At 55.4% G+C, this 27534-nt stretch overlaps 1 protein-coding gene across 2 annotated transcripts in view; it reads left to right on the forward strand.

Moving 5' to 3' along the window:
• Positions 1–2325: 2325 nt before the first annotated feature.
• TEX264 (testis expressed 264, ER-phagy receptor) overlaps positions 2326–27534 on the forward strand; it is a 30192-nt gene continuing 4983 nt past the window's right edge. The window contains exons 1-4 of one of the 2 annotated variants that reach the window (XM_032411380.1): positions 2326–2424; positions 3362–3437; positions 5684–5975; positions 15063–15284. In XM_032411380.1, the coding sequence (XP_032267271.1) occupies positions 5718–5975; positions 15063–15284 (480 nt within the window). In that variant the 5' untranslated portion in view covers positions 2326–2424; positions 3362–3437; positions 5684–5717. Of the gene's footprint in view, positions 2425–2798; positions 2813–3361; positions 3438–5683; positions 5976–15062; positions 15285–27534 lie in introns of those variants that run through there. The other variant, XM_032411382.1, reaches the window with a different exon arrangement.

The raw sequence follows: 27534 nt of genomic DNA on the forward strand, positions 1-27534 counted from the left end.
TTGCAGGTGGGGTTCACTAGGCTTTTTCTGCCTTTGCTCCCCTGAAAAGGGCCACATTTCCTGGCTCTAGAGCAAACGGTGAAACTGACTCAGAATGGCCTGAGGCTAGATGGTCCTCAATCACGGCAAGTCCTGCTGGGGCAGCCCTAACCAGACTGAGTGGCTGGGGATTGGGTACAGCATCAGTGCCTCCAGCGGGTGGGAGATGGCTGGTGGCAGGATCTGCAGACCATCTTACACTGCATATGCCTTCTCCATTTGTCACGAGTTAGTGGGCTATGAGGAGGTAAAGGAAGGTGGGGGTAGTCTACCTTTTTTGTCTCTCCCAAGTTTGGCCCTTGTAAGGGGAGGAGCCCTAGGGAAACAGTCTCTGGAAGTTTACTGAGGGAGAATTAAAGAGGCTTTGTGGGGATTTCTTGGACAGAGAAAGGCAGGAGGAGACAAAGGCCAAGTCTGGGCTCATGAGAGAATATATGCTATTGGGGGAGAGGACTGGGAGTGCAGTGTGTGTAGGGCAGATGGCTAGGTGAACAGGTCTGCTTACTCTCTTCAAGAGGGAAGAGGAACGCTGCCTTTTGGCCGCTTGTCTTGGCTGCTGCCTCCTGGTGGCTAGCAGAGGTCTTGCAGCGATCCCTGCCAAGGGTTGGGCTTGCTCTGTTGGGAGGCGAAAGAGATGAAGGTGAGGAGGGGGGCTTATGGCCAGAAGCCTCAGTCACAGGCTGACTCTCCATTCACAGCAGAGGTGGTGAAGCTCCTAAGGTACACCCTGAATTCTGACGTGGGCCTCTGGAATTCCCCAACCAGCCCGAAGGAAGTGAGCAGAGAGGATGAGATGAGGAAAGGACAGCTCCGTACAATGGTTTCCTGGGAGAAACTCATCAGATTCTGAGAAACAGGAAAAATGATCAGGCAAAAGAACTGTGGGCAAAAGCTCTCTTGTCTCTGAACCATGAACTGGCTCTTATCCCATAGGAAATGCTCCCAAGTGTATAGCCCACTTGCCTGGAGCACCTAAAGGGTTTGATCATGTATTTGATGTTCATAAGCAAAACAGAACTGCCATGACCCTGCCAACCCAGCCCTGAATGCCTGTGAGGGGCCAGCTGGCTCTTTCTGCCAGAGAAAGCTCTCTCCCAGACAGCTGAGGACAGGCTTGGCCCTGTGGGTGAGGGTCATCCTTTCCTGCCTGTGGAAGGAACTGTGTGAAGTAGTAGGAAAGGAAGACAGGATTACGAGGGCCTCTGTGTGCCCAGTCTGCCCTTTGCTAGTGCAGTAGTGGAATCCACGCTAAGATGATTCCCCATCCAAATATCGGTCCTCCCTGTCAGGAGCACCAAGGTAGCTCTTGGCCCAGCCTGTCTTGTAGCCAAGCTTAGGAGCATAGTTGTCCCCTCCCCTACTCCCTCCACTGCAAGACTGGGTCTCTCAGGAGGGCAAAGTTTGATCTTTGGGGCTCTAGGAGAGTACTTTGTAGGTCCTCAGAAATATGAGCGGAAGATTCAACCTATGTTCAAGGAGCTTACACTTGATCCGGGAGTTACCTAGAATACCTTAAGCTGGAAGGGCAGACCAGCCTCACCCAAGCACATCCTGGGCTCTGAGAGAGGAGCCTGGAGGGGGGCGGTTCCTGGTTAGCTCCAAGGGGGCGGGGCCTTGGTTTGTTCACTCAATTTCCCCAGCCCCTAGAACTATCTTGGCATCAGTTATCCCCAGCCTCTAGAACTATCCATCCTAGCCCCTAGAACTATTCAACTATCCTGGGTGGTTGAATGACCACTCCTGTACTCTGGTTGGGGTGGGGTGGGGTGGAGTGGAGTGTTGGAGACGTGACTGACATTTGCGCTGTTCCAGAGGTTGGATCCATTCGCTTCTTCCCTGCGTCCAAGTTGGGCGTCGGTTACCTCAGTTGTAAAAGGGGGACAAGTGGCCCTACCCTGCTGGGTTCACAGGTCTGTCGGGAAGCTTCAGGAAGAGAAAGTGGCAGGACGAAGGGTGGTACAAATAAATGCCAGAGGCTGATACTGCTGTGCTGAACTTCCCAAGCCTCTTCAAACGCTCCGCTCTGGTGAGGGCTTCCTTGGACCCTAGCCTGGCTCTCTACTGTGGGCCACCAGGCTGACTTCCGTCCGCCTCCCACGGCTGGGGCCGGGTAAGTTTGTGGGAGGCAGGAAGATGCTCAGTGGGCTCCGCCCCTGACGGCAGGGGTGTGGGGGGTGGGGAGGGAAATGGGCGCCTCTCGTTGCTATGGAGATCGGGCGGGGCAGGCCTCCGCCCTCCGGGTCCCGCGCGCACGCGCCCACGGCCACGGCCACGTCCCGCCGCGAGAGGGGGCGGAGCGAACGTGCGCGGCGGGCGCGCGTAGGCTCCGCGACCTAGCCTGTAGCCGCCTGCGCGGATCGGCGTCCGCGGCGGGCGGCCGCTGAGGTGAGGGCCGGGCCGGAGGAGAGGCGTCCCGCTGGGGCGGCCCCACGCGCGCTGAGGGCCTGGAACCTCCGACCGCCTGGGAGCGACCTCAGGGGCCCCCGCGTCCCCTCCGTGACCCCCGCGGCCCAGGCCGCACTTTGCATCTTGTCTCGCCCGCAGCTGGCCCCGACCTGGTCCAAGGGCCCGAACGCGACCTTGGACCAGTCTATCACGCTGGGTCGCCTGTGCTTCGGCCTCCGGTGCAGGGCACGCCCCGAGGCAGTGAAGCCCGAGCGGGGGGTGGGGGTGGGGAACTGAGGCAAGAACCGCACTTTAACTCCGCCCCGGCCCCTGGAGGCCGCGCCTCGCAGCGGTGGCTACAAACTTTAGCGTCTCTTAAGTTTCGGAGGTGTGTGAGGCCCGGTGAGGTTGTGGCTGAAAAGAAAGGGGCTGGGTAAATAAGCGAGGTGCGGGTAAGCAGGGCTGGAAGCCCAGAGTGGGAAGCGGCGCACCTCCTTCCCGCGCAGGCCCCTCAGCACCCGGGTCTTTCCGCTCCCCGCTGGCACCGAAGTTTAAGGGCCTGGCCGGCTGCCGCGGCGCAAGTGAGCAGCTCCAGGAAGCCGGCGCGGGACAGCCCGCCCAGACCCTCGCCGGCAGCGGGCCAGAGGGGGCAGCCTGCCAGATGTCAGCGGCAGGGGCTGTTTCAGAGCGAGGTGCGGTGACTGGAACCCTCCAGGAAGAGGGCTCTCCAAAAACAGGGGCATGAGCCTGGCCCCAGTAAGAGTTCACATTATGAGGCCGAGTTTGGCTTCTGATTTCCGGAAGGGGTGTGAGGACGAGGTAGAGGTGCAACCTTGTGAAGACAGAGTTATTGTAGAGGCCCTAGTGGGCTTTCCCTGAAAAGGGGACAGTCAAGGCAGGGTGCCCAGCTCAGTGGTGATTTTCTCTCTGCCCCCAGCACTGGAGCACTTGGAGCACTTGGTCCCTGCGGCGCTGGATGCCATGAGTTGCTAGAAGTGAGCCTGTCTTTTCAGGTGAGCTTCCCCAGCCCTTATCCTGCCTTTTCTCTTGAGTTTGGGGAAATTCACTTTGCCCTGCCTCCCTCCTGTGCAGACCCAAGCTCTGGGGTGCATTTTCCCTCTATTCTGGGTAGTTTAGGAGGTGAGAGAAAGAGGGAGGTGGGAACTAAGTTGCTTTGAGGAGGATGGGGAGTGTGCAGCTGAGAGGGTAGGTCAAAGTGAGGGATGGTCACTCTCAAGGCAACGTGGAGACCTAGCTGCTGAGTGAGAGCTTCCAGCTGAGAGCCTTGGGTTCAGAGATGTCCAAGCATGGATTAGAAAAAAGCTTGAGCTTTTCTGGAAACCCTGTCACCAGGAAGGAGAACGTGGAAATGGGGCCTGGAGTCAGACTACTTGAGTTCCCATTGCCTGCATTTTGGTCTAGGGTTCTATTTAGTACCTGTGTGACCTTGAGTAAGTCTCTTAACCTCCTGATTCACACCTACCTTGTCTTGAGGATTAATAAAGTAGCTGTGTTTCAGCATTTAGATAGTGCCTGGCATATAGTAAGTACTTGGTAAAAGAGTTATCATCATTATCACGAAAGAAAACAGGAATGAAACTAGAGGCAAGATGAGTAGGACAGCGAATGCATCCCAAAAAAAGTACAACTGTGGGGCAGGAACACGTATGGGTAAGAAGACCAGTGTGATGCATCTCAATTTTATGATATCAGAGATGTAGGAGTTTAGTTTGCCTCTTTGTGAGGCAAACACTATGTGTTCATTGACTCCAAAGACAATTTTTCAGTAAAAAAATTTGACACCCAGAACCCATAGGGAACAAATTATTCCATAGAGCTAAGTTTTCCATAGGGCTGAAGTGTTGACTTTCAGCTCCCAGTCTTTTAAATTTTAAATACTTGGGGTGAGACTGTTCCTCCAATGGGTCACATGTTTCCCTTCCTCTTTAAACAGTCTTTGTGCTATGATTTTTTCCGCCCCCCCGGGCGACTCAGGTTAAACCTTCTTATAAGAGGGTTAGATTTCTGGCCCCGTGCTTCATGGAGGTTGAACGGTCTGCCTTGAGTGGCTCACACACCAGCCTCTGTTGTGTGTCTGGGCCTGCTCTTGAATAGCTTCTCTGCTTTTTTTTTTTCCTACATTGAAATGAGTGTCTTTATTGCTTGTACCATACAGAAAGGAGGAATGAGGAAAGGCCAGTGAGGAGGAGGGACAATTGTCAGATAAACGACATAAACACAAAAAGGAAAAAAAAGACTCCCTCACCTCACCCCATGATGCCTTTCTGTGAACTACCTAGTGGAGGAGGTGGGGTGGCAGGATCAAAACCACAAAGAATAATTCTGAACACCTGGAGATGCTGGTGGAGGGGAGGAACAGGGCAGCAAGTAGACCCAGCTGTGACTCTCCCCAAGGCCAGCACCCGTTCCCCATGGGATGAACTGCTTGGGCCAGGGAATAATTGTTCTCCCTGGTGTGTTTCCATTTCTAGCAAACTTTTCTTCCTCCTCCTAGTTTTTAACCTATGAGCTGGAAAAGTGGGATGTAGCTTGTTGGCACCAGTGGTTCAAGTCTGGGAAGCACAGTGCTGGACTTTGTTCTGGCTGCTCAGGCTGATTTGATCTGATCTTTCCTTGGTTCTGGATGGGTGAGCTTGCTGGATACCAAGATTCCGAGGGCCAGATGTGTTTAGAGAAGGAGAGTTTCCTGTGAGAGTCTCTTCCTGTGGCACATTTTCCCCATGGGGTTTTTTTTCCTTATGGTTTACCTATTTGTTAATAAGTGATCGGACCCTGGCGCTTGCCCATCCTCCCCCTGGCAGTAGTCCATGAGGCTTGGGGAGGTCAGGCAGGCAGTGTGGCAGTGTGTGGAAAGGAAGAGGTAATGTAGGGAAAAGGCAGCCTGGCTGACGTCTTGCCCATCTTGGGGGAGGTTGGTCAGGGCTGGGAGTATGTCCCTGGCTGACTCACTCTTGTGCTCCTCTATGACTCAGTTTCCCCAGGTGTGACCAAGGGCTGCCAGCTGACAGGCAGAGCTGTTCTGGGAGCCTCAACAATTGTGATTAAGAAATAAAGAGGCTTGTGGCTTCAGTCATCCTTTGTAGCTCTCTTCTAGGTCACTCTGTGTGTAAACACCATGGCCCCTCCCCCTCCTGGGTCAGAGCACCCAAGGCAGGGCTGAGGTTGGGCCAGAAGTGGCTGGTGGGCAGGTGGGCACATTGGTCAGAGGAGCCTTCTCTCCCTCCTGTCTCTTTTGCAGCTGCCTGGGGGCACAGTGTTGGGGGCACAGAGCCATGTCTGACCTGCTCCTCCTAGGCCTGATTGGGGGCCTGACCCTGCTGCTGCTGCTGACACTGCTGGCCTTTGCCTGGTACTCAGGGCTGCTGGCTGGGGTGGCAGTGAGTGCTGGCTCACCCCCCATCCGCAATGTCACTGTGGCCTACAAGTTCCACATGGGGCCCTACAGCGAGACTGGGCGGCTGTTCACCGAGAGCTGCAGTGTCTCCCCCAAGCTCCGCTCCATCGCCGTCTACTACGACAATCCCCACATGGTAAGGAGCCTCCTGTGCCCTAGCTGGGGTTCCGCCCCATGGATGGACATGGGGCAGAGATGTTGTAGTTTCTGAGGAGGGGTGGGAAAACCTGTGAGCTGGTCCTACATACCACCTCCTCTCTGAGCTTGAAGCTCCTTCCAGATTTAACCTGGACTCCTGCTCCAGGCATCCTTTCTCCTTGCCCAGGTCTGGTTCTCGGCTCATGGCTACCCATGGACTTCTGACTGCAGGGGCCACACCATTGCGTGTCCCTAGTTTCTGCCAGGGATTTGGTCCCCTGCCTCTTCTTGCTGTGCCTCCTTCTTTCATCCCCATTTGAGGCCGTGCTCTAAGGCCGGGCTGTTCAGATTACACCCTCTCTCTGGAGTCATATCTTATTGTTTCTATGCCTTTCCTCTTTCAGCTTTCCTGCTATGGCTACAGCTCCTCAAGGGTTGAGAGAGCAGGTCCTGGGCATGGGGCTTAGAATCCTACCTCTTCAGCCATTCTGGTGGCCCCTGCCTCAGTGATATTGCATTTCTTTGGATGTTAAGCTGCCTGGTTTGGAGAGGATGGGGCGGGGATCAAGTGGAGCCAGGTGAGCTGCCCAGAATATCTAGGATGCTGGGGTCAGAGATGAGCCCAGCATTACTGGCACCCTGTGGGCGTCTGGCTGTACTTAACAGCCTGTAGTGAGTCAGGGCTCACCAATGTGGCCTCTTGCCATGCATGGGGTGGTACTGCACACAGCTGCATGGGCTGGCAGCTCTACCAAGAGTTCTTCAGCCTTCAGCTCTGAGCCTTGGCAAACAGACCATTGGGAATCCCCAGCTCTGGATTCCTTGCCTGTAGAGCTCAAGTAGGCAAGGCCTACAGCCTACCCACTGTCTCCTACCAAGCCTCAGTGGGACACTTATAGAAACAAATGTGTGCTGACTCTCTGTGCCAGGTTCTACTCGACACCTGCACTCCAGAGATGACAAACCTGGCCCTGCCCTCAAAAAAGCTTCACGTGGTTGGCAAGTCAGCACCATACAAATGAATCTCTAATAGGCCCTGTACTTGATGCCTATAGAGCTTTGAGCTGCAGGTTTGGGGAGCGTACTTTAAGTTTGCCTGAGAAGCTCACAGAGGAGGTGGACTTTAGCTGGGACTTCTCCCATGAGTAGAACTTTGCTCTGCCAGGAGGGGCCTTCTGACTGAGAGAAGTACGACAGTAAAGGCTTGCAGACATGGGACGATAGGGAAAGTGTAGCCAGTGGACATGTGGTGGGTGAAGAAAGCAGTAGAAACGTTCGTTGGGCCAGGCAGTGTGAGGAACAGCAGGTTGGGAGGCAAGGGGCAGCACAGTTTGCCCCCTGTGATTTAGGAAGCTAACTGGATGGCAGGTGGAGGAGGGGAGGAGATGAGGCAGGGAGGCCATTGAGGAGATTGGGCTAGGCCCAGGTGAGCGGTGACATTGGCCCGGTTGACGGATGAGTAGACAGGATTTGAGGTCACATGGTTGGGAGATGGCACTAAGTGGGAGTTGAGAGCGCTGGAGCCTAAGTGACCTGGGGCGGGAGCTGGGCTTTGGGAATCTCCTAGACCAGATGCTGGACCCCCACTCCTGTAGGGCTGTGTTCTGTAAACCCCTGCCCCTCCTTCCACACCTGGCCCAGTTGGAGCCCTCTACAAGCCCTCAGTGGGAAGGAGGAGAGTCCTTGCAGTTGCCTCTTTCCTCATCAGCATGTCCTGTTCCTAAAGCAGCACATTGCCTCTTGGGTTGGAAGTGCTAATTCCAGGATAGGAAAGGGCCAAGGCATCAGTGTACCTTGGGGTCAGTGCTAGAGGCTGATCCAGGGAACAGTGAGATAGAAGAATCTTGGCATGGTGTGCTCTCCCCATGGCCAGCCCAGCCACTGCCTCCAGGCAGCCCACCATATAGCTGTCTTGGGGTGGGGGTGGGGGGGCTGGTTGGTTGGGTGCAGCCTGACTTGGGTGCCAGTCTGAGAATACAGCCTCAAGGTTGGCAGTCCTGGGTTCTGATTCTGTTTCATCACTGTCATGCTGTACGATCTTGAGTATATCACATAATCTCTCTGAGCATCTGTTTCTTCATCTATAGAGCTATGTTAAGGTATCTGCTTCATATGTTGTCTGGCAAGAATTAAATTAGGTGGCATAGGTGAGGCATTCATCCTACCACCTGGCCCTCGATAGCTGTTTAACAAAAACAAAAAAGGGTGGACAAGACATTCATGCTAATTAGGTGCGCTTGGGCATTAGGCTGAGCACTCATGACCCAGGCCTAGACCCTTGGCCTGGTTGTGGACATCTGGCTGTCTCAGAGGATGAATGTATAGGTTAAAGTGGTCCCTCTGATCCTGTTCCTCTCAGTCATGGGTCACTCCAGAAGACACCCGTGTCCACATTCAGAGCTAGGTCATACCCTGACACCTGGGATAGCTCAGGGATGCTTAGTCTCCACCTATTCTGGGAGCTGGGTAGTATATTCTCTGCCTAGCAGGGATTCTCACAGAGGGTTTAGGGGACCATGGACCCCCCCAGACTTCAGGTGCTCATGGCTATCACAGACCATCTGGTCTATAAGGACCTGGGGCCTCAGGGTCCACACTGCTGATGTGATAGAGGAGGAGACTGAGGATCAGATAGCAAGAGTTGAGGTATTGATCTCACATAGTTCACTCATACTTTTTGCTTTTATTTAATAAATGTGCCACACTGCTGGGCACTGGGGCACTGTGAAGACCAAAGGGCCCAGCCCTCAGGACCTCTCAGTGTGGGTGTATCAGGGGAGCCTGGGTGAGAGACCCCATCCAGTCCTGGGGAAGGCTAAGAACCCAAGCCTTCTCCCTAGGCTGCCTCCCTAAGCAGTGTCCAGCATGGGGCCCTGCATATTTTGGTTCACAGACGGAGGGGACAGGATGTAGGCTGAGCTGTTGTGTGGCCCATCCCCACACTTTCTCCCTCCCCAGTGAGCACAGTGGGAGCCAGAACCTGCTTCTGTGTGAGAGTAGGGAGGAGTGAGGCTCTTTCAGGTCTGTGAGTGGGCAGGGAGTGACCAGGTGAGAGGTGGCCACCTACTATCTACCAATGCTGCCCTCCCCCCTTAAGGTGTGAACTGACAGCTCTTTAGCCACTCCCCTTCTAGGCCTCAGCTCCTGGCCTCAGCTGGTCAGGGGGAGGCTGATTTCTGAGAAAGGCCTGGGGGAGGCCTCACTTGGTCTGGCTGTGGGCGCAGGAGTGACACAGGAAAGGGCACCACCAAGGCAAGGTCATGGCGATCGCTGTGGACTCTTTCATGTCAGATGCTGTTTGAGCATATATATCTCGTCAGCTCTGTGTCTTGGAGGGTCAGCATATATATGTCAGTCAACTCCAGATCCTGGAGTTCTGTATGGAAGAAGTTGCAGGGTCTGGGCAGCTGGTTCTTGTTGGGCAAGAGAAAAGATTCCATTCTCCATCCCTGAGGGCCTTTGGAGAGGTAGGAGGAGGAATGAGGGAACATGTGACAGGAAGTGGACCGACCCTGGTAGTGGCTCATAGGTGTTCTTCTCCTCTCCAGGGCCCAGCATTCTTGGAGTGCGGCCATTTCCTCTTCTAAGTACCAAGGGAGGGGGTGAGTTCCAGAATCAGTCACTGATCTCTGCCTGCCCCCTCCCCAGTGTACATGCAAACACACATGCACACATACACGTACACATGTGCATGCACACACACACACACACACAGATCCAGTTATGTTCTTATAAAGCTGGAAAAGAGTCAAAATTGCTCTGCCCTCAGCCCTGCTTCTGAGGTGGGGTGTGGGGTCTGCGGCCTGGTCCCTCGGGGAGCCTGGGGTTTTGGAGGGGAGGGAAAGAGCCAGGAGGACCCTGAGTGGCTCACTTGATCCTGGCCAGCTCTGGCCTGCAGATAGGCCCTTCTGGGTCAGCTTCTATCACTGTGCCCATGGACCTGTCCTGTGTGCCATCCTGGCCCTCTACCCCCTGCTCCACCCTCTGCTGCTACCGCCTCCACTGCAATTTGGGCCTTAAGCAACCTGTCTGCCTGCCCTGTGGGGAGCCTGGCTGCGGCAGGTGGGGCGTGGCAGCCGGTTCAGTTTACCTGGCTGAGGCCCAGGTATGGAGCAGATGGGGGAACTGGTGGTGCTTGGGTTCTGCCTTTAGTAAACTAGGCTGTGTTGAAGCTCCCTTTTTCTCCTAGTCCACTGAGAGTCAGCCTGGGACCACCAAGTCTGCAGGGGCTAAGGCTGGTAAGAGTGTTGATTTAGGCCTATGCCACACTTCCCCTTTAGTGTGTGTGGGGATGGGGCCTCCCCTGCGATCCCTGGAGGCACTGAGACCACATGGAGCCTGGGAGGGAATGAGGGTGTAGGATTGCCCAGGGTTGACCCCTCAACAAGGGCAGTGGGAATGTGGGCTATCTGATGTTTCCAAGGGCCCAGGCCATTCCGTACCCCAATTATGTGTGATGGTTTTCATCCAGATGGAGTCCAGGCTTTTGCTCTGAAGCAGGTTAACTGTGGGGGGCAGCCCTGGAAAGCAGAGCTGCCTTTGGTAGGGAGGAGGGCTGGGGTGTAGGAGAAGAGGGCTTTGGACTCTTTCTGGGTTTGAATCAAGGCTCCACTGCTTACTAGAGTGTGATTCTGAGGGAGTCACCTGGTCTTTCTGAGAATCCCTAACTCAGGGGTTTTGTTTTTCTGGGGACTAAATAATGAGGATAAAGCCCAATACTTGGCCCCCGGTAGATGCTTAGTACTCTTGGTACCCCCTCCCCCGGGCCTCATGCCACTAGGACTTTGTACTTTTGGGAACCCTGCTTGCCTGCCTCTGGCCTAGCCTCTTGCAGGATGCCTGGGCCATGAGAGGAGGCTCAGCATAGGGATGCTCCATTATGCAGGCCGTTCCTAGCCAGGGCTTATTTCTTAGGCTCCCGGGTGGCTTTGCGTCCTGTGGTGCAGCTCTGGAGCCAGGTGCCTGGGTTTGAATCTGGACTCCAACACTGCCTTGCCGTGTGGCCCTTTCTGAATAGCTTTGCTGTCTGGGCCTCAGAAACAAAAGAGTTGATAATGGTACCTACTGCACAGTGTTGTTTGGATTGAATGAGCTTATATGTGGAAGGCAGCAACTGGGGCAGATGGTGAGCACCTTGTCAGGTACCAGCTGTTGTTAGGATTATGCTTGGGGGTGAAAAGAAGGCCTTGAAAGACTTCTAAGTGAGAGTTCCCAGAAAGCCCCCAGGCCCCCCTTTGGAGGTTGGCATCCTGCTTACTCACCTCCCCTCCAGCCTGAAATGCGGGTCCTGTTCTCTGGCCCTGCTGTCTGTGTCACCCATAGCCTGACTAGTGCCAGACCAGCTTTTGCCTTTGGATACCACCTGCTTGGGGAAGTTTGTGGGGCTTGGTGTGTTGACCTGCAGCACCCCAAAGGTTAAATGAACCCACTGTTCACCCTCCAGTAATGAACAGCTGCGGCTGCACTGTTCCCCCTTGGGGGTACCAGTGCCAGTGAAGGCACTGTCCCTACTTGTCCCCTTACCTTGGGCAGCTTTGGGCTGGGTATGCTGGCCAGGAGGAGTCGAGGCAGCTCGCTGGGCCTGGGATCAGCAGGCATTGCAGCTGTCTTCATCAGATGTTGCAGGTCCTAGACTGGCCGTTTTTACTGAACCCAACATCTGGGTTTGGTCTGGACCAACTGACACCATTTTTCCTTCCTGGATCCTGGAAGATACCAGTCTTGCCCAGTTTCTAGACTCAGTGAAGTCTTAGCCAGGCAGGGACTCTCTCTTCACTATGGCCTCACCAACAGGGTCAACCTGGCACTATGAGACCTCTCTGGTAGGAGCACTGGGGCCAGCTTGTACCCAGAAGCTTTAGGTTCCAAGCAGACTGCCTTCTTCTCACATGCCAGGACTCCAGAGGCCTCACAGCTCTTGTTCTGGGCACAGGTACCTAGAGAAATGACTGATATAGGGAGGAAAGAGAGCAAGCAGATGGAACTGGGAAGCCCAGGCTGACCTCCTAGGGTCAGGCCCAAATAGAGGCATTGCATTGAACTAAGGTGGATGGAGTTTGTAGCTATGAGGACACTCCTTTGTCTTCTAGGCCCTTGACCTCAGTGGGCCATTCTCCTGGAGGTGGGCATGGGCTCTCCAGGGAGCCCAGGGAAGCCTTCCCCTGCTCCTGACCAGCCTTGCCCCTCCCCAGCTGGTCTTCAGGCCTGTTCCATCTCCTTGCTGGTGCCTGGTTCACCTGCTGAACTCCAGCAGCTCCAGCTGGTACAGGGCTGCCTAGCAGGTGGTGGGCTTGCTGAGTAACTTCCTAGACTGCCCTTTAGCTACTGGCCAGGGCAGAATGGTGCAGGAGGTATCCTCACTCGTGGAATTGAGGGGTTGCTCAGGCAGAAAGGGAGGGCCTGAGGCTGATACACCTCCAGCATCTCAGGAGTCCTCTCCTTATTAGCTTCTTCCCTTCCCTGTGATGGGAGTTCCTCTTTTGAGATAGAGGAAGAAGAGGTTTGCTCATGTGCAGGGCCTATGTGTGCATGTACAGGCATTCATGTGCTGTTGCTAAGCATACCCCAAGAAGTTTATGTGTGCACAGGATCCTGGACCTTTCTGCCCAGAAGCCTGAAGTGGTGGGGAGAGATGGAGGGACCATCAGTTACTGTGCAGCACAAGGCCTGCTCCTTCGGGTCGGCATTTGGGGCCAGAGAGGAAGGGCTGCTTGGCAGGGACCATCAGAAGGCTTTGAGGAGGGTTGAGCTGAGTCTTGATGGATGGGCAGGAGTTTCCCAGGCAGAAGGGACTCTGGAGTAGGGTGAAGAGGGACATTCCAGGCAGAGGAAGTAGCTTACGCAAAGGCAGGAAGCATGGGAGCACGTGGCATGTTTGGGGAGCTGCAAATAGTTCCGTGTGGGTGTGTGCAGGGTTGTGGTGGGAGAGGAGGTTGGCAACGTGGGCTGGGCCCGAGCCTGGATCTGTCCCTCCCTCTGCCACTCAGATACTCAGTGGACACCTGCCCACCTGGGTTCTGGCCCTTGCTGGGGCCTGGGGATGCAAAAAAAGTGCTAGGCGAGTGTGTGGACAAATCCAGGCAGTATTGTACGGACCACTTAAGACAGTGTTGCATGCTGGGCTTGAGAGTTTCATTCTAGAGCAGAATTGGGAGCCACTGAAAAGTTATAAGCAGGGTCGTCACGGGTGTTGTGGTGCTTTTTACGGGTCAGTGAGGATGTTGAGCTTGGGAGCTCCATAAAGGCTGCTGAAGTGATCCCCGAAAAGACCCTGGGACCCAATCCTAGGTAGGCCAGAGATGATCAGTCAGGTGGCTTTCCATCCATTTCTCCATCTAAGCTATATTGAATGTTTCTTTTGTACATCCAAGTTGCTGGGGTCAGGATCACAGTGACTGGCATGGCCGCAGGCACGCTCCCTGCGTCTGTCAGCAGGAGGCCTTGGCAGTGCCTCCTGCCCCAAGCTTTGGGCGTGGATGGAGCAGCTGCACCATCTATAGACGGGAGATGGTACTGCACTTGGCTCCAGTGCCTCTGCCTGGGTGGGGGGCAGCTGTGTCAGGCCAGTGAAGTGACTGCTACCAGGTAGAGTTGATGGAGGCAAGAGTTTACAGCAAGATGTTGGGGGTGGGGGGGTGACACTGAGCTACCCTGAGAGGTTCCCCAGGAGGGTGCTTGAGCCTGAAGAACGGGCAGGGAGGAGCTACATGTTCAGAGGTTTGGGTGACTGGGCATTGCAGGCCAGGGGTCACTTACTGGGCCTGTGTCATAGCTGCTAATAACCAACAACATTTACAGCACTTGCTGAGTTCTGTACCACGCTGAGCTCTCATATGGAGTATCTCATTCAATACGTCAATTCTGTAAGAGACTTGGGCTCCAAGAAATGAAGGGACTTACCCAGAGTTACACGACTCACAATTCACACCCAGTCCTGCCTTTCTCCAGAAGTTGTGGTCCTGACCGCTGCACCATAGTGCCTGCCAGTAAAGCCCTGAGCTAGGCTTAATGACATAGGATTCAAGGGGGCAGCAAGGGGGCCCTAGCTGCAGAGAGCTGGGAGTGACCCCCAGGGACTGCACAGAAGTGAGAACCTGGAGTCGGGGCATGAGTCCCAGGCAAAGTGAGACTCTAAGGACAGAGCTGGGCTGGGCTGAGAAACCCCTAGGGGATTGTTGACAGAGCTTGGAAAGAGAGGACAGAAGCAAGAACAGGTAAAAATGACTCATGGTGCGGGAAGGTATGCCAAGAGAAGCAACTGGAGGTAGAGGGAGTTTGAATTTAAGGGTCAGTGGGCCCCAGGTAGTGGGAGAAAGGGACCTTCAAGTTGAGGGAAATCCAGGATTGATGGCACAAGGTCTGTGATGAGTGTCTTAGATTCAGGATCAGGTACCCCTGGGGGTATCAGGGGCTGGTGTAGATTCAGGTGGCAGGAGATGATACAACTTGGGGCCCCTTGATGCCAGAAGGAGAGGTGAGTGCTGGGCCTTGCAGGCCTGGGGCCAGGCCTAGGAAGTGTTAGAGACTCACATGGAGCCCCGCCTGCCTTGAGTTTATGGGATCCAGGAGGGTGAGGGCAGCTAGGGAGGGGATCAGAGTGCAGTTACATACAGGTACTGGGGGCCCAGGGAGACTTGGAGGGGAACCAGCAGTCTCCACCTGAGCCAGAAGGGACTTGGCAAGTGTGTCAGGGCTTGGGATGGGGCACGGGTTGGAGAGGAGGTCGGGAGGCTCTGGTGATTGTGGCTGGCCCAGCCTGAGGGATTGGGGAAGAGGATCTCAGTTTCATCAGCAATCCACAGTTCAGTGTGGTCCCGCTTCCTGCTCCCCCTCCACAGCACAGGGCCTGGCATATTTGTTGGAGGCATAAAGGAAGGGATGGATGAGTCCTGCAGCAGGATGCCAGAGGCTGGGGCCAAAGATCAGTTCCAGAAAGAAAATACTCTTCTCCATCGTGGTATCTGGGCTGTGGCCTATTGGAGCTGGTGGTTCTGCCAGGCCTGAGCTGGCACAGAACCCAGGTGGCAAGAGTTCTGAGAGCTCCCTTCCTTTGCCCAACCCTGACACCCCTGCTCTTCCTCCCCAGGTACCCCCTGAGAAGTGCCGCTGTGCGGTGGGCAGCATTCTGAGTGAGGGTGAGGAGTCACCCTCCCCTGAGCTCATCCAACTTTACCAGAAATTTGGCTTCAAGGTGTTCTCCTTCCCAGCACCCAGCCATGTGGTGACAACCACCTTCCCCTACACCTCCACCCTGTCCATCTGGCTGGCTACCCGCCGTGTCCATCCTGCCCTGGATGCCTACATCAAGGTGAGAGGCCTAGTGTATGTGTGTGTTGGAGGATAGCCAGTCCTTTGGGTGGGAGACAGGGAGGACTGCCTAGGCTGGGAGGAAAAGCTGCCTTTGGGAGGGCAACACCCTGGGGCCTTCATGGAGCAGGTGCCTATAGAGCTAGGAAGATGGGCAGAGGCTGCTGGCATCTATCGCAAATGCCCAAGACCTTGTGGGTGCCAGAGCATCTATTAGGAGCATAAGGAGCTTGTTCAGAAGCCTAGCCTGGTCAGTTCAACTCTGGCTTGGACCAGAGCCATTTTTAGTTCTCAGCCCCCACTCCAGGCTCAGATGGATGGACAGGTCCACCCTGACCCTTTCCTGCTGGAGGCCCACAAAGCAAGAGCGCTGAGGCTGTGGCTGCCAGGCCCCAGATGTTGATGTGTTGCCCCGGGCCTGGCCCCTGCATGGGCTTGTGCAGCAGCCCTATCTCCTTTAGTTCCTGACCTGGTCACTGGCAGTGCTGGCAGACTGGCCTACCTGGAGGAAGGAAGAGAGCCAACCACCAGGAGATCTGATCGGGGGTCTCTGTGTCCACATAGATTTTTTTTTTTAATTTTCCCTGTTGCACATCCTTCCTCCTCCAGAACATTTTGTAAACTTGGGTTCTAGGAAATGACCCAGTTGGGCTTGAAAGCAATTGTTTATTCATCCATTCAACTTGAATTTATTGAATGTCTATGTGCCACGTACTGTGCTGGACACAGTGTGAAATGTTGGTATATGAGATACACATTTACAGCAAATGGTAGAGACAGGTAGTAAATGTCAGACAAGGGGCACCTGGCTGGCTCAGTCAGTACAGCATGCACCTCTTGATCTCAGGCATGTGAGTTTGAGCCCCATATTGGGTGTAGAGATAACTTAAAAATAAAATCTTTAAAAAAAACGTCAGACAAAAATGGGATACGTGCTAGAAAAGAATGGTGAGGAAGGTCAGGGGACCAACTTGGATAGAGTGGTCAGGGACAGCCTCTTGGAGGAGGTAACCTCTCAGGTGGAATCCTGAAAGAGCCCTTGGAGAAGGGGGTAAGAAGAGTGGAGTGGGAGCATGGGTTTGACCTAAAGATGGTGGAAAGTCAGGTTCCTTTCCAGCCAGGAAAGGAACACGTGATCTGAGCCTCTTAGCCACACGTGTACAAGACAGGTGCTCTCATCCTGCGCAGGGTGGGACCAGATCCCAGATCCCTGGGGCCGGTGGAGGTGCTTAAGAGGCTGTCAGGATTTCTACAAGAATGGTGGTTGCTTGGACTGGGGCAGTGGCTGTAGAGATGCAGAAAAGGTGGAAATTTACAATGTTTTGGAGGCAGAACTGATGGACTGGTGCATGGATTGGATTGGATTGGATTGGGTTGGATGTTGTGGAGGGGCTGGGAGGGCAACCAGCTCTGTAGACTGTGTAGTGGGATGCTGCCTGAGAAACAAACAGGAGAAGAAAGCAGGAATTTGAATTTGGTGGATTCGAAGGAATCTGATGGCTCTCCAGAGCAGCCTGGGGGAAGGGACGAGGCCTTGGTGATAGAAATGGGAGCTCAGACAGGTGTTGGTTAAGGAGGTGAAAAGAGTCTGGTGTCAGGGCTGGGGAATGAATAACTGGGTCACCAGCTGTGGCCTTGGTGGTCAAGGACAGGAAGAGAAGAAACAGGACAGTTGTTGCTGTGGTAGGGCAGGGGCACGGGGAGAATAGAGGTGGAGTTCCTTTGTGAGCTGGACAGTGGCAGCCAGAAGGGTACTGAAGAGGAGGTGCTTGCCTGGGGGTGAGTTGGGCGGAGGCTGAGGGCGGGGTGAGGCAGGAGCTGGGGTAGCTGGCTGGCGGTAAGGGTAGGAAGGCAGACATTGGTGCCTGAGGCCCACTCAGTGTGCGTCCTAAGGGGGCCTCAACTGTTTCACCCAAGAAAGGCTGCTGGGCAGTGTCTCCAGTCCTGTTGGTGCCATCTTCAACCTCAGGATTAGAGGGGCACCCCTGGGAAGAGACTTTCTGGGTTCCAGACCTCAGAACAGGACATGTGGCATGTGGTGTGGTGGCAAGCAGCTCAGCCACCAAAGCCTTTTCCTGGCTTCAGGGGTTTATTTTTAGACACCTTTGTCCAAATTTCCCGGCCCCTGACAGCTTCACAAGTTGCCTGGTTTTGACGTCACTTCTTTGATGAAAGCCCTTCCTCCTTGCTCCTCCTCCCATGGGAGTCTGTCACCTGTGCTCTGGGCTTGATTCTACTGGGGTGGGGGCTGGAGCAGGGGGCTACCATTCTCTTTCCTGCCTTCGATGAGGAAGCCAGGGGTACAAGAGAGAGCAAGGGGCTTTCCAGGGATGTCTGTGAGGCACGCTGCTGTGGGCTCGGCCACCAGCTGGGAGAGTGAGGGAGATGCCAGGCTGCCCACGGTAGAGGCATGGCCCAAGGTGCTCTGAGGTCACCTCTGCCCCTGTGTTTAGCCTGATCTTATGTTCTGGGGAGCATACCACGTGAAACGAGGAAGGGGCTGAGCCTGCAGTGGACAGGGGGGTGTCCCTGTGCCTCTCTCAGCCTGGAAAACACAGAGAAGAGAACATAAAGCGCTCTCCCACACCTGCCCGCTTCCCCACTGCCCTGGGACCAGAGAAAAGGGGCTGCTAATGAGCCTGTGGGCTCTTCTGACTCTCCCAGCTCTGACAGCTGGCTGTGTGTGTGTGTGTGTGTGTGTGTGTGTGTGTGTGTGTGTTCATATGCGCGCCCTTCTTTTTCTCCACCTCTCTGCTTTCTCTCTGGATCTGAGGCTGGGTCTGCTGTGGAGGTGTTTCAGATGGAATGACGGCAACCATCGGCTTTCTGATTCAGGAGGGGTGAGGGGTAAGGGAGACCAGTAGCCCTGCGCCCTTCCTTTTCTCCACCTCTCTGCCTTCTCTCTGGATCTGAGGCTGGGTCTGCTGTGGAGGTGTTTCAGATGGAATGACGGCAACCATCGGCTTTCTGATTCAGGAGGGGTGAGGGGTAAGGGAGACCAGTAGCCCTGCTGCCAGAAGGATGGGAGGGAGGGCTTGGTAGGCTGGGGCAGGGGCCAGGGGTGAATAGTCTCAGAGCTTTGGGTGAGGGAGGTGGAGAGTAGCTGCTGTCCTGGAAGCTGCAAATGTGCCTGAGACTGGGGCAGGATTGACCTCATGGGACAGAAAGGTCCTGGGGGTCACTGTAAGGAACCCAAAGAGAAGCATTTGTCACGTTTCTGTGGGGATTCTAGAATGATGTATAGATCCCAGCTTTGTGATCTGGCCAGCCTTACCCAGCTTGGCAGCCTGGCAAGCTGAGCCATAAGGGCTAGAACTCTGCCTTTCTTCACATAAACCACCAGGGGGCTCCAGGCAGAGCAATCTGGGACAGTTTCTGTGTGAGGGGATGCCTGGGTACCATGTGGCTATCATTTTCTGTGGAAGATGCCCCAGCTTTGTCAGGCTGCTCCACCAGAGTCCAAGGAGGTGGAGTCCTTGGACAGGAGGAGATCACCCCCCTGAGCCCCAGGAAGGAGAGGTCTTCTGGCAGCTGCATTAGGGAACTGAGCTTTCTTCAGATTGTAGGGCCACAAAGGAGATGGGGCCCAGGCAGGTGTCAGCCCAGAGCAATAGGCAAGGGCCCCAGAATTCACTGCAGGATAGAACAGTCTTAATGAGTGTCCAGGGAAGGCTTGGGGCACCTAGAGCAGACTGGGACCGAGTGAGAGGTCTGGGGATCCCTTGTGTGTGAGAGGCCCCTGAGCTCAATTCCTGGCTCACAGCTATCTATAGCACTTGGTGGGGAGGTCATTGAGAGTGTTAGACTGCCCAGCCAAGCCCCCCTGTACCTGACTTCCTCTCAACAGGATCCCTAATCTTGACAAACCCTTTACCCCAGGGTCTCTGCTTTCCAGGAGTTTTCAGGGGAGGGTCCTTGTGATGGTTGGATATCTTCTCCTGAATTTAGGGAGACACAGGGCATTGTCCATGTGGAAGCTGGTTGGCTGGGAAGTGCAGGCAGGCCTTGGGGGTCAGATATTGGCTCTTCCTCCATAGAATTGTGGAGAAGCTGGGGGAAATGGGGGCAGGGTGGATATAGTGAGCTGCTTGATTGGGGCGGGGAGTCTTGGTGGTAAAGTTCTGGGACAGCTGGGTTGATGGGGTTGTCTTACTAGGGGGTTTAAAGTGGGCAAGAACCCCAGATCAAAGTTCTCAGACCTCTCTGGGGCAGGAGCCTAAGGCTATGCTGAGGTGCCCCCGTGGCTTGGCTGCCAGGGGTGAGGGGTTGCACTTGGACCCTTACTTGCTTCAACTGGACTAGCTCTGCCTCTGGGTTTTAGTAAACCAGATGACCTTGTGAGCTTTTGTTTGGAGGAGGACATCTGAGATTTATAGTGGTTTGAGACCTCTGTCCTCAGAGAAGTACACAGCTGGGCAGATGCCCCCTCCAGCCCTGGCCAACTGCATGTCTGTTGCAGATCTTGAGGACACTGTGTGTGGCAGCTGCAGTGTGAGTGGAGCTGGGAGGCACCAGGGCTCATCCCATGTGCAGGCAAGGGGCAGGGCCTGGGGGAGCATGACTAACTGGGAGTTGGACCTGAGGGGAGCCCTGCAGTTCTCCCTGGGGTGGTGGTGACTGAACTCTCGAGTGGTAGATGATCAGATGGTGGTGTCATAGGGCAGCCAGCTGGGGACTAAGGAGCAGGGGCCTCAACAAGGTTCCTCCGGGAGTGAATCAGCCTCTTGAGCTATGGGAGTCTGTTGCTTCCTCCCAGCAGCATGGTCAGAGCCTGGGGTCTTATCCAGTGGCTCAGAATCTTCTGTATGTGTTTCCCCTTAACCTGCCTGGATAACTTTGAGGGAGCCAGTGGGAGAGGGGATTTGAGCTCACTCTGGGTCTAGAACACCAGTGGGGAGCAACATGGTCCTGACAGTGGGATTCCAGGTGAGGACGCTCTGGTGGGATGTGAAATCTGGGGTCATCTCTCTCTCCGTGCCCATCACCTTTGCTGAGTAAACATGGGAGGGTTTGGAACTTTATTTTTCATAAGGAAGGCCCCCTGACAGTACCTCAGCTCAGTTGTTTACTCAGCAGTTATTTACTGAGCCCTCTTTTATGCAGCATTGTTCAGGGGATGGGGGAAGCAGTTAGAAGGCAATCATAGGGTCATAATCAAAGCCCACATTCCCATCATTTTACAAATCGGGAAACGGAGGCCTGGGGATGGGAGGTTACCCAAGGTCAGTGGATGAAGCTGTGGCTGAGTCCAGACTGGGTGCCCTGGGCTGAGGATCATTCTGATGACTATATGCTTTTTGCCACTTTGCACCATCCATGAGTGGGGCTGGGCCCAAGAGGTTCAGGACCTGTCATGAATTTGGAATACACTTGGGATGGTCCCCACGGTGGGCCTGGGATGGCAGCACAGTGGGCCAGCATCTAATTGACCCTCTGTCTATAGGCCTGATGGGCAGAGTCAGGGCTGAAGCTGCTGGTCTGGGATTCAGCTTGGGGAGCCAGAAGCAAAGGGCAGGAAGAGCCTGGCTGTCCCATTTGCTCAGCAGGTGCCCATTAAGGGAGACATTGGCAGTTGCTCTGGGCACAGAGAGCAGCTGCTGCAGGTTCCTTACTGGGGCTCCAGGGCCAGCTCACTTGCCAGTGCTGCCACCTGCCAATTGGCCTGTCCCAGCTCAGAGAGGAGAGCACTCTCAGCAGCGCCGGGACCTGGGGCTGAGTGACAGGCCACCAGAGTTCTTTCCTCACCCATTTCCCCCAGCCACAGGGTCTAGCCATGCCCAGGCAGAGTGGGGTGGGGGGGTGGGTAATGGATTCACCAGGGAAGGCAAAGCAACCTTTGGAAGGTGGTGGCATTTGGGCTTAGCCTTGAAGAAAGGATAGCATTCTCCAGGTGAAAAGGCAGGTCAGGCAGAGTCACTGATTTGGGAGTGGTTTTTATGTACATTGTGGCTCGAGTGCAGGGGAGGAGCAAGAGTTCGGACCCAGGAGATGAAGCCGGGTCCTGCATGCTCTAGGGAGCCACTGATGGCATCTGAGCAGATGAATGATTGCTTCAGGCTGGGCTTTGGAATAGGACTTTAGCACAGGGAGATGGGGAGGGAGAGCTGGAGGCCATGGAGCTGAGCTCTGAATGACTTTCTACTCCCAGATACCCTCAAGCCAAGAGAAGGCCCCCACCTTACCAGGGCTTGGCTTCCCTTACTCCCCTTAGGGAGCTGCCCCTGGATGCTGAGGTGTGGGGATACCCAAAGGAGGCCAGGTCTCTCCCCACTGCCAGCCTAGGCCCTGGAACGTGTTCCTCAGTCTCTCTGGCTTCACCTCTCCCCACTCTTCTACCTCAGGACTGGAAGCACAAAGCCAGCCTTTGCTGGGGCGGGCGTGGGAGCCACCACTCTGGAAATACCAGCTCACATGTGGTAGCTTGGCAGCCCTGCAGGACCCTGGGGGCTGAGGCTTGTCTGGATGGTACTGTGGGGTTGGGCCGTCACCAATCCAGAGGGAGCCTTCTTCCCCAGGCAGATGGGAATTACCGAGGAAGAATTCTGTTGCTCTTCTCTGGAAAGCTTGGGATTCCAGGAACGAGGGAAGGGGAGGGATTTTGAGGAGGGGGCTTTCCCTCCAGAGCAGAAAAACTCTGCCCTTTAGTGGAGCCCTCAGATAAGGAGAAGTTAGCTGTCTGGTTATACAGACCGGAAACCTAAGGCTCCGGGGGAAGGGCTTTCCTGGGCAGGGGGCTGCCTGGGGGGAGGGCAGAACTCAGAGGTACCAGTTGGAGATGAGAAATTCAGGGCCGCTGCCTCCTCACCTACCTCCTCTCCTTCCCCCTCTCCTCTTCCTCCTTACTTGCCCACCTGTCCTTCCCCTCTGGCACTTCCTGATGCCTCTGGCTCCCAGGTGCTAGGCTTCATGGTTCCATCTGCACTGAGCAGCCTTCCTGCTGCTGGATAATCAATCAGTAGCATTTTCATCAGCCTGTGAATGGGACGGGGCTCAAGGTCCTTGACTGCGCAGATGCTGCAGAGAATAGCTGGATGTTGGAGAGAGGTGGGCTGTGGAGCCTGCCATGGTAGCAGCAGCATCTGGGAGTCTGTGGCTCCCCTCCCAGATTTGGAAGGGAGAGTGGGGGATCCCAGGGCTGAGCCCCCAAGTCTCCCATAGGGCACTCACCCTCAGACTCCCCACCCCCTGGTCCTGCTCCACAAGGGCCCAAGAAGGCCAGAGTGGGACTGAGCCAGGGTTGGGCCCTAGCGAGGGGAAAGGCTGGGCTTGGCTGCAAGGTCAGGGGCTTCCTGGTCCAGATAGGTGCCAGGGTGCTTAAGGGCCTGGGTCCCCTGTGCCTGCTTAGAGGGAATCACCCTCCCTTGCTCCTCAGTGCCCCAACCCACCCTGGTCTGATGGCTGCTGAGGCCCCTTCTCGAGCTGCCCAGGAAGCCAGGGCCTGGGTGCACAGGAATATGAGCAGAGGTGTAAATTGCATGGCAAGCTGTCAGCTCTGAAGTGAAAATGAAAAGTCTTGAGGCAGTGGTGCCAGCAGGCACAGCAGGCTGGGGTGCCAGGCACGGCGCCCTGCTTCCCCACCCCCCTCTCCCTCACACCTTCCCCTTTTTGCAGTCTTCCCCAGCCTCCCGCCCAGGCCTGGCTCCTCTGCCATCCCCTCCCCTGCCGTTTGAGGGGCTTCCACATAGACCCGACCCCAAGAGAGCCTTCATCTGTTGCTTCGGTTATATTTCCTAACTGGCTTACTGGTGCACAGAAAACTGGGCTCTGCTTTTTTTGTTAAATTTGCGACTTAACATTCGTGGTAATTTCTCCAACTGATTCCTTTTAGGTTTTTCAAGTATATAATTATCTTTCAGTGATGGTGTTTTTATTCACCTTTTCCAGTTTCTCACTTCTTTTAGGATCATCTGTTCCAATCTCTTTATTTTATAGTTGGGGATATTGAAACCCAAGGAGAAGCTACCTAATTTGTCAACGGCGAGGCTCTGGGCTCCTGCCCGAGCTCTCTCTGCCACTTCTGTGCCCTCACTTCCCTCCGAGGCAGCCCCATCTCTCTTCTTATTTCCTTTGCCCCTCATTTTCATAGCTTTGGCCCTACTGCTACAAGGGGGAGGGTGCTCACCAGCCCTCGCAGGCTCTCCCTGCTGGCATGGCAAGGCCCCCAGAGCTGTCTCCTGCTGTCACCTCCCGCCCCACAGACAGGTTTAGGTTCTGGGCCAGAGGCTGTTGGGAGGCCCAGTGGGGATGAGAGGCAGCCAGGGAGAGGGAAGTTGACGGAAGTTCCTGGGCAGAATAATAACAATGTGCCACCTTCTAGCTGCGGCAGCGCCTGCTGCGCCCTCCCCCATCACTCTGCACGTGTGACGCAGACCAGTCGCCTAAAGGGCCTCCAGGGTCTGAGCCCCCACTTGCAGGGAGTGCTGTGTGCAGGCGGGTGCACGTTGGTGTCTGTGTAATTAAAAATGAGCACGCCTCACTTCACCCAGTGAGGAGACGCCACCACCTCGGGTGGGATGCAACAGCTGTTTGCTGGCTGTGTGGCTGCCCAGCTGTCCAGCCTGGCGTGGAGGGATGGGCAGGACTGGGCAGCCCCGGGTGAACAGGGAGGCCAGGGCCTCTCACGCCAGTAAGGGAGGAGGTTACGGGGCCGTGATTGGGTAGAGACAATAGAGCAGAACTCATCTTTTTCTGGGGCTCAAGTGGAGGTGGGGGATGTGCGACCCAACCCTTGGCCTGCACCCATTGCCTCATCCTTTTGGGGATTTGAGGCCACCTAGCACCAAGCAAACCCAGCCTCTGGGCAGCCTGGGAGTAGGATCCACCCTCAGTCTCCACCTGGACCTGACCTTTTCTGCCCCACAACCCCTCCCCACCCCTAGCCAAAGCCAGGGTATGGGTTGGTTGGTGCCCAAATGGGAGTAGTTCAGGTTTTCTCTCTCCCCCCTCCTCCCTTCCCCTGATGCAGTATGAACTCCCTGGGGAAGCCCTGTGGGTGCTGTGGGGAAACCTTGGCCATCTAAGCCTCTGCAGGAGTCCTGAGCTGTGTGGGCCAAATTTGTGCCCCTCACCCAGGAATGAGCTCAGCCTGAGGTGAGAAGAGAATCTGTGGTGTGTTCCCAAGGTAGCTGAGACAGTGGCCCCATGGTGGCCTGTGTATACCGCTCCTTCCCTGGTGTGCCAGCACTCCCAGTGGGGCGGGGGGAGCCCATGCCAGCACAGTAGGGGTATTGGGGGAAGTGCTGCTGAGGTCCCCTGGAAATCCCTGCATTGTGGGTGGTGTTCCAAGTCCCCTTCTTGTTTCTGCTGTGGAAAGCAAGCCTTGGAGATGTGTTTGAGGGACTAGAACTCCTGAATCCAGTTTCTAGCAGTTCCTGGTGGCACCTTAGCATGGTGACTTCTTCCTATTAAGTGGGGAGGATTGTGGATGTCTGCATTTCTCCTTTCTTGGAGAGAGACCTTGTGGTCCCCTTGATTCTGTGTGGGAGTGAGTTGCTCTGGGTTGTGGCTTCATCAGATGGCCAGTAGCTTCAGTGGCCAGAGTAGGCTCCCCTGTGCTGATGATGCTTCCTGGAGCCTCTGGGCTCTGGGAGGGGGTGTGCCCAGGGCTAGAAGGATGCCAGGCCCATTCAGGCCCCTTTTCCCAGCAGTACCAGCCCAGTGTGGCATTGACTTGGTGTCCTTGGCCCTTGGCAGTCTGTTCTGCCCAGGGCTCCCTGGGGCTAGCTGAGGGAGAAGCAGCTGGTGTTGCCTTCCTCCAATGATTTTCCAATATTTATCAGCTCACTGACATGCGGCCCAGGCCACAGCTCCTGCTGTGTGGTGAGGACCTGAGAGCTGGCCCATGGTTACCCTCTCTTCCGTCAGAGTCTGTACCTGGCTGGGAGGGAAAGGTCTTGTCCTCTGCCTGATCATTTAGGGACAGGGTTTATGGCTAGTCCTGTCCCTCCTCCCCTGCCCCAGTCCCTATTGGGCACATTATTGCTCTGGGGGCAGAACAGGGAAGGGGTCTTGAGGGGCCCCGGGGACAACTATAAACCCCTCTCTTGCCTATCAGCTTGAGTTGGAAGTTTGCGCCTTTGCCTTCTTCCTGCTCCTCTCCTTTGCCCCTGAGTCTGAATTTTGACAGGATCTGGCATGTGTTAAAATGATTTGAGGCTAAGCCATCAATGAGATTTTTAATTAGCTCCATGCTTCCACTGGGGAGAGCCAGGGGCCCGCAGGTGGTAGGGGTAGGACCAGGCTGGGCTTGGGTGGGAGGCTGCCCCTCCAGGGGCCTGGGGGCAGGCTTGGGCAGCTGGCACTCCCTGTGTGGGATGCTGCAAGGAGGGAGAGCTAGGCAGGGAAGGAAGGGCTGTGTAGCCAGGCCAGTTTTCTCTCTCTCCTCTGTCTCCCCTGTTTCTCTGTTCTCCCCGATAGCTTTGAGATGAAGGCGATGGCAAGGATGGAGGATGCAGTTTCCATGGCAACGGGGCTGTCCACAGCCAGGCAACTTCAGAGCCAGGCTCTCTGGAGGAGGCAGATGCGCAGAGCAGCCGCAGAGCTGCCTCCCGCCTGCCAATGAGGGGGCTGGCAGAGCAGGTGGTAAGGGTGGCTGCCTGGTACTGCCCACCCTGATGCCTGGCCTAGAGCAGAGAGTGAAAAGAGGACTACTCCCTCTTATCATCCCTATTACTTCCAGAAGGGAAGCTTCAGGCAGGTGGCTTGAGTGTTGACAAGGGTTGGGGTAGGGTTCCACTGTCCCTGGAATTTCTTGGTGGTCATAGGTTCTGGTTTCTGGGAGCATCCCCCAAAGCCAAATGTCTATAGCCCTTGAGAGATGGGCCACCAGGTTGATGGCCACTTAACAGATTTCCTCTGGACCTTTTGAATGCCCAGAGAGAACATGGGCGTGTTGGTGAAAACCATGCCCTGATTAAGTTTGGAGGCCTTTTTCTTCCCTCTAGCTACCAGGGAGGGACCTGGATCTTCTTCAGGGAGCCCCCTGACCCTGGGCTTGGTGACATGGCTCAGTTCACTGAGTGGGGCTCAGGTTTGGCAGATGCTTGTTCCCAAGAGCTGGCCATAGAGTAGCCCCAGAGCCTGGCAGCTCCTGTTCCCTGACACCGTGTTCTTGTTCCTGAGGACCAGGGCTGGGTGAGTGTGTGGGCAGCTGGAGAAGCAGAGGCAGCTGTCAGTGTGTGCAGAGATGGGAGGGGCTGGGCATGTGGACTCATGAGGTGGCACAAAGAACACCCAGGTTGGCAAAAAAATCCTGGACTCAAGCTATTAAAAATAATGACTTTACTTCACTGACCCTGGGGTGTCAGGGGTGGGGTGTCCTCTCTGTGTTTGAGCACATGAAGCCTTAGGGTGCAGGGCCTTGCTTGGGTTACCCATGCAGTCAGGCTAGCTGAGCTGCAGCTAGACTTTGGCCAGGCCAGCTACCTCCCCTGTGGGCTCCTAGACAAACCCTGTCCCTCAATGGCTGCTGAACACCCTGGCTCATAATACTTCCGGGCTCTCCTTTCTTCTTGTCTTTCCCTGGGCAGGGGGCGGGGGGGTTCATTTTTCACTCCTCTTCACTGCTTTAATTGGAAGGGGTTCCTCAATCCTAATGTTGGCCAGGCAGGTGGACAAGTGGAGTCCTAGAGTGGCTTCTCCCTACCAGGCGATAAGTCTTTCATTACTGCTAAGTGGAAGGCTCATTTCAGAGCTCGTGGTGAGAGCCGGGCGGGTGCTATAAATAGTCGTGTTGTGAAGGTTGGCGGGTGAGCAGTGACAGGGCAGGGGCCTCACAGTCATCTTAGTGGGTAATTGCGCTCCATTGCAGGAAAGGGGGGCAGGCTGGGGAGCAATATGCTCTTGACCCCTGTTCTGATTGTTCCTGCTTGCCTTGGTGCAGCTCTGGCATGCGTCTGTGCACCATTCCACACACACTGGGGGAGGGGAGCTTTGGGCTCTGGGTCCAGGCAGAGGGGAGTGCCTGTCTCAGAACTCGGGGCCCTATAAACTGGTACTTCGGCCCACTGGGGAGTCAGGATAATGTCCAGTGCTAGTTCTACTTGTCCTGCCTACCCCTCTAGCCTAGGGTCTGCCTCTTCCCCCTTGGCCGAAACTGGGCAGGTGCTAAAAGAGGTTGGAACCAACCACATCTGATAGTCCTGGAGGTTGGCATAGACCTGAACTAGGAGGGAATGGGAGTGGAAGAGGGGTTTTGCTGGCCTGGAGCCCCTGTCTAGGGTTTGTCAGTAACATGTCTGCAAGGGCAGGGG

This window comes from Phoca vitulina, unplaced genomic scaffold, assembly GCF_004348235.1.
Source record: "Phoca vitulina isolate PV1807 unplaced genomic scaffold, GSC_HSeal_1.0 scaffold13, whole genome shotgun sequence".
Lineage (NCBI taxonomy): Eukaryota > Metazoa > Chordata > Mammalia > Carnivora > Phocidae > Phoca > Phoca vitulina.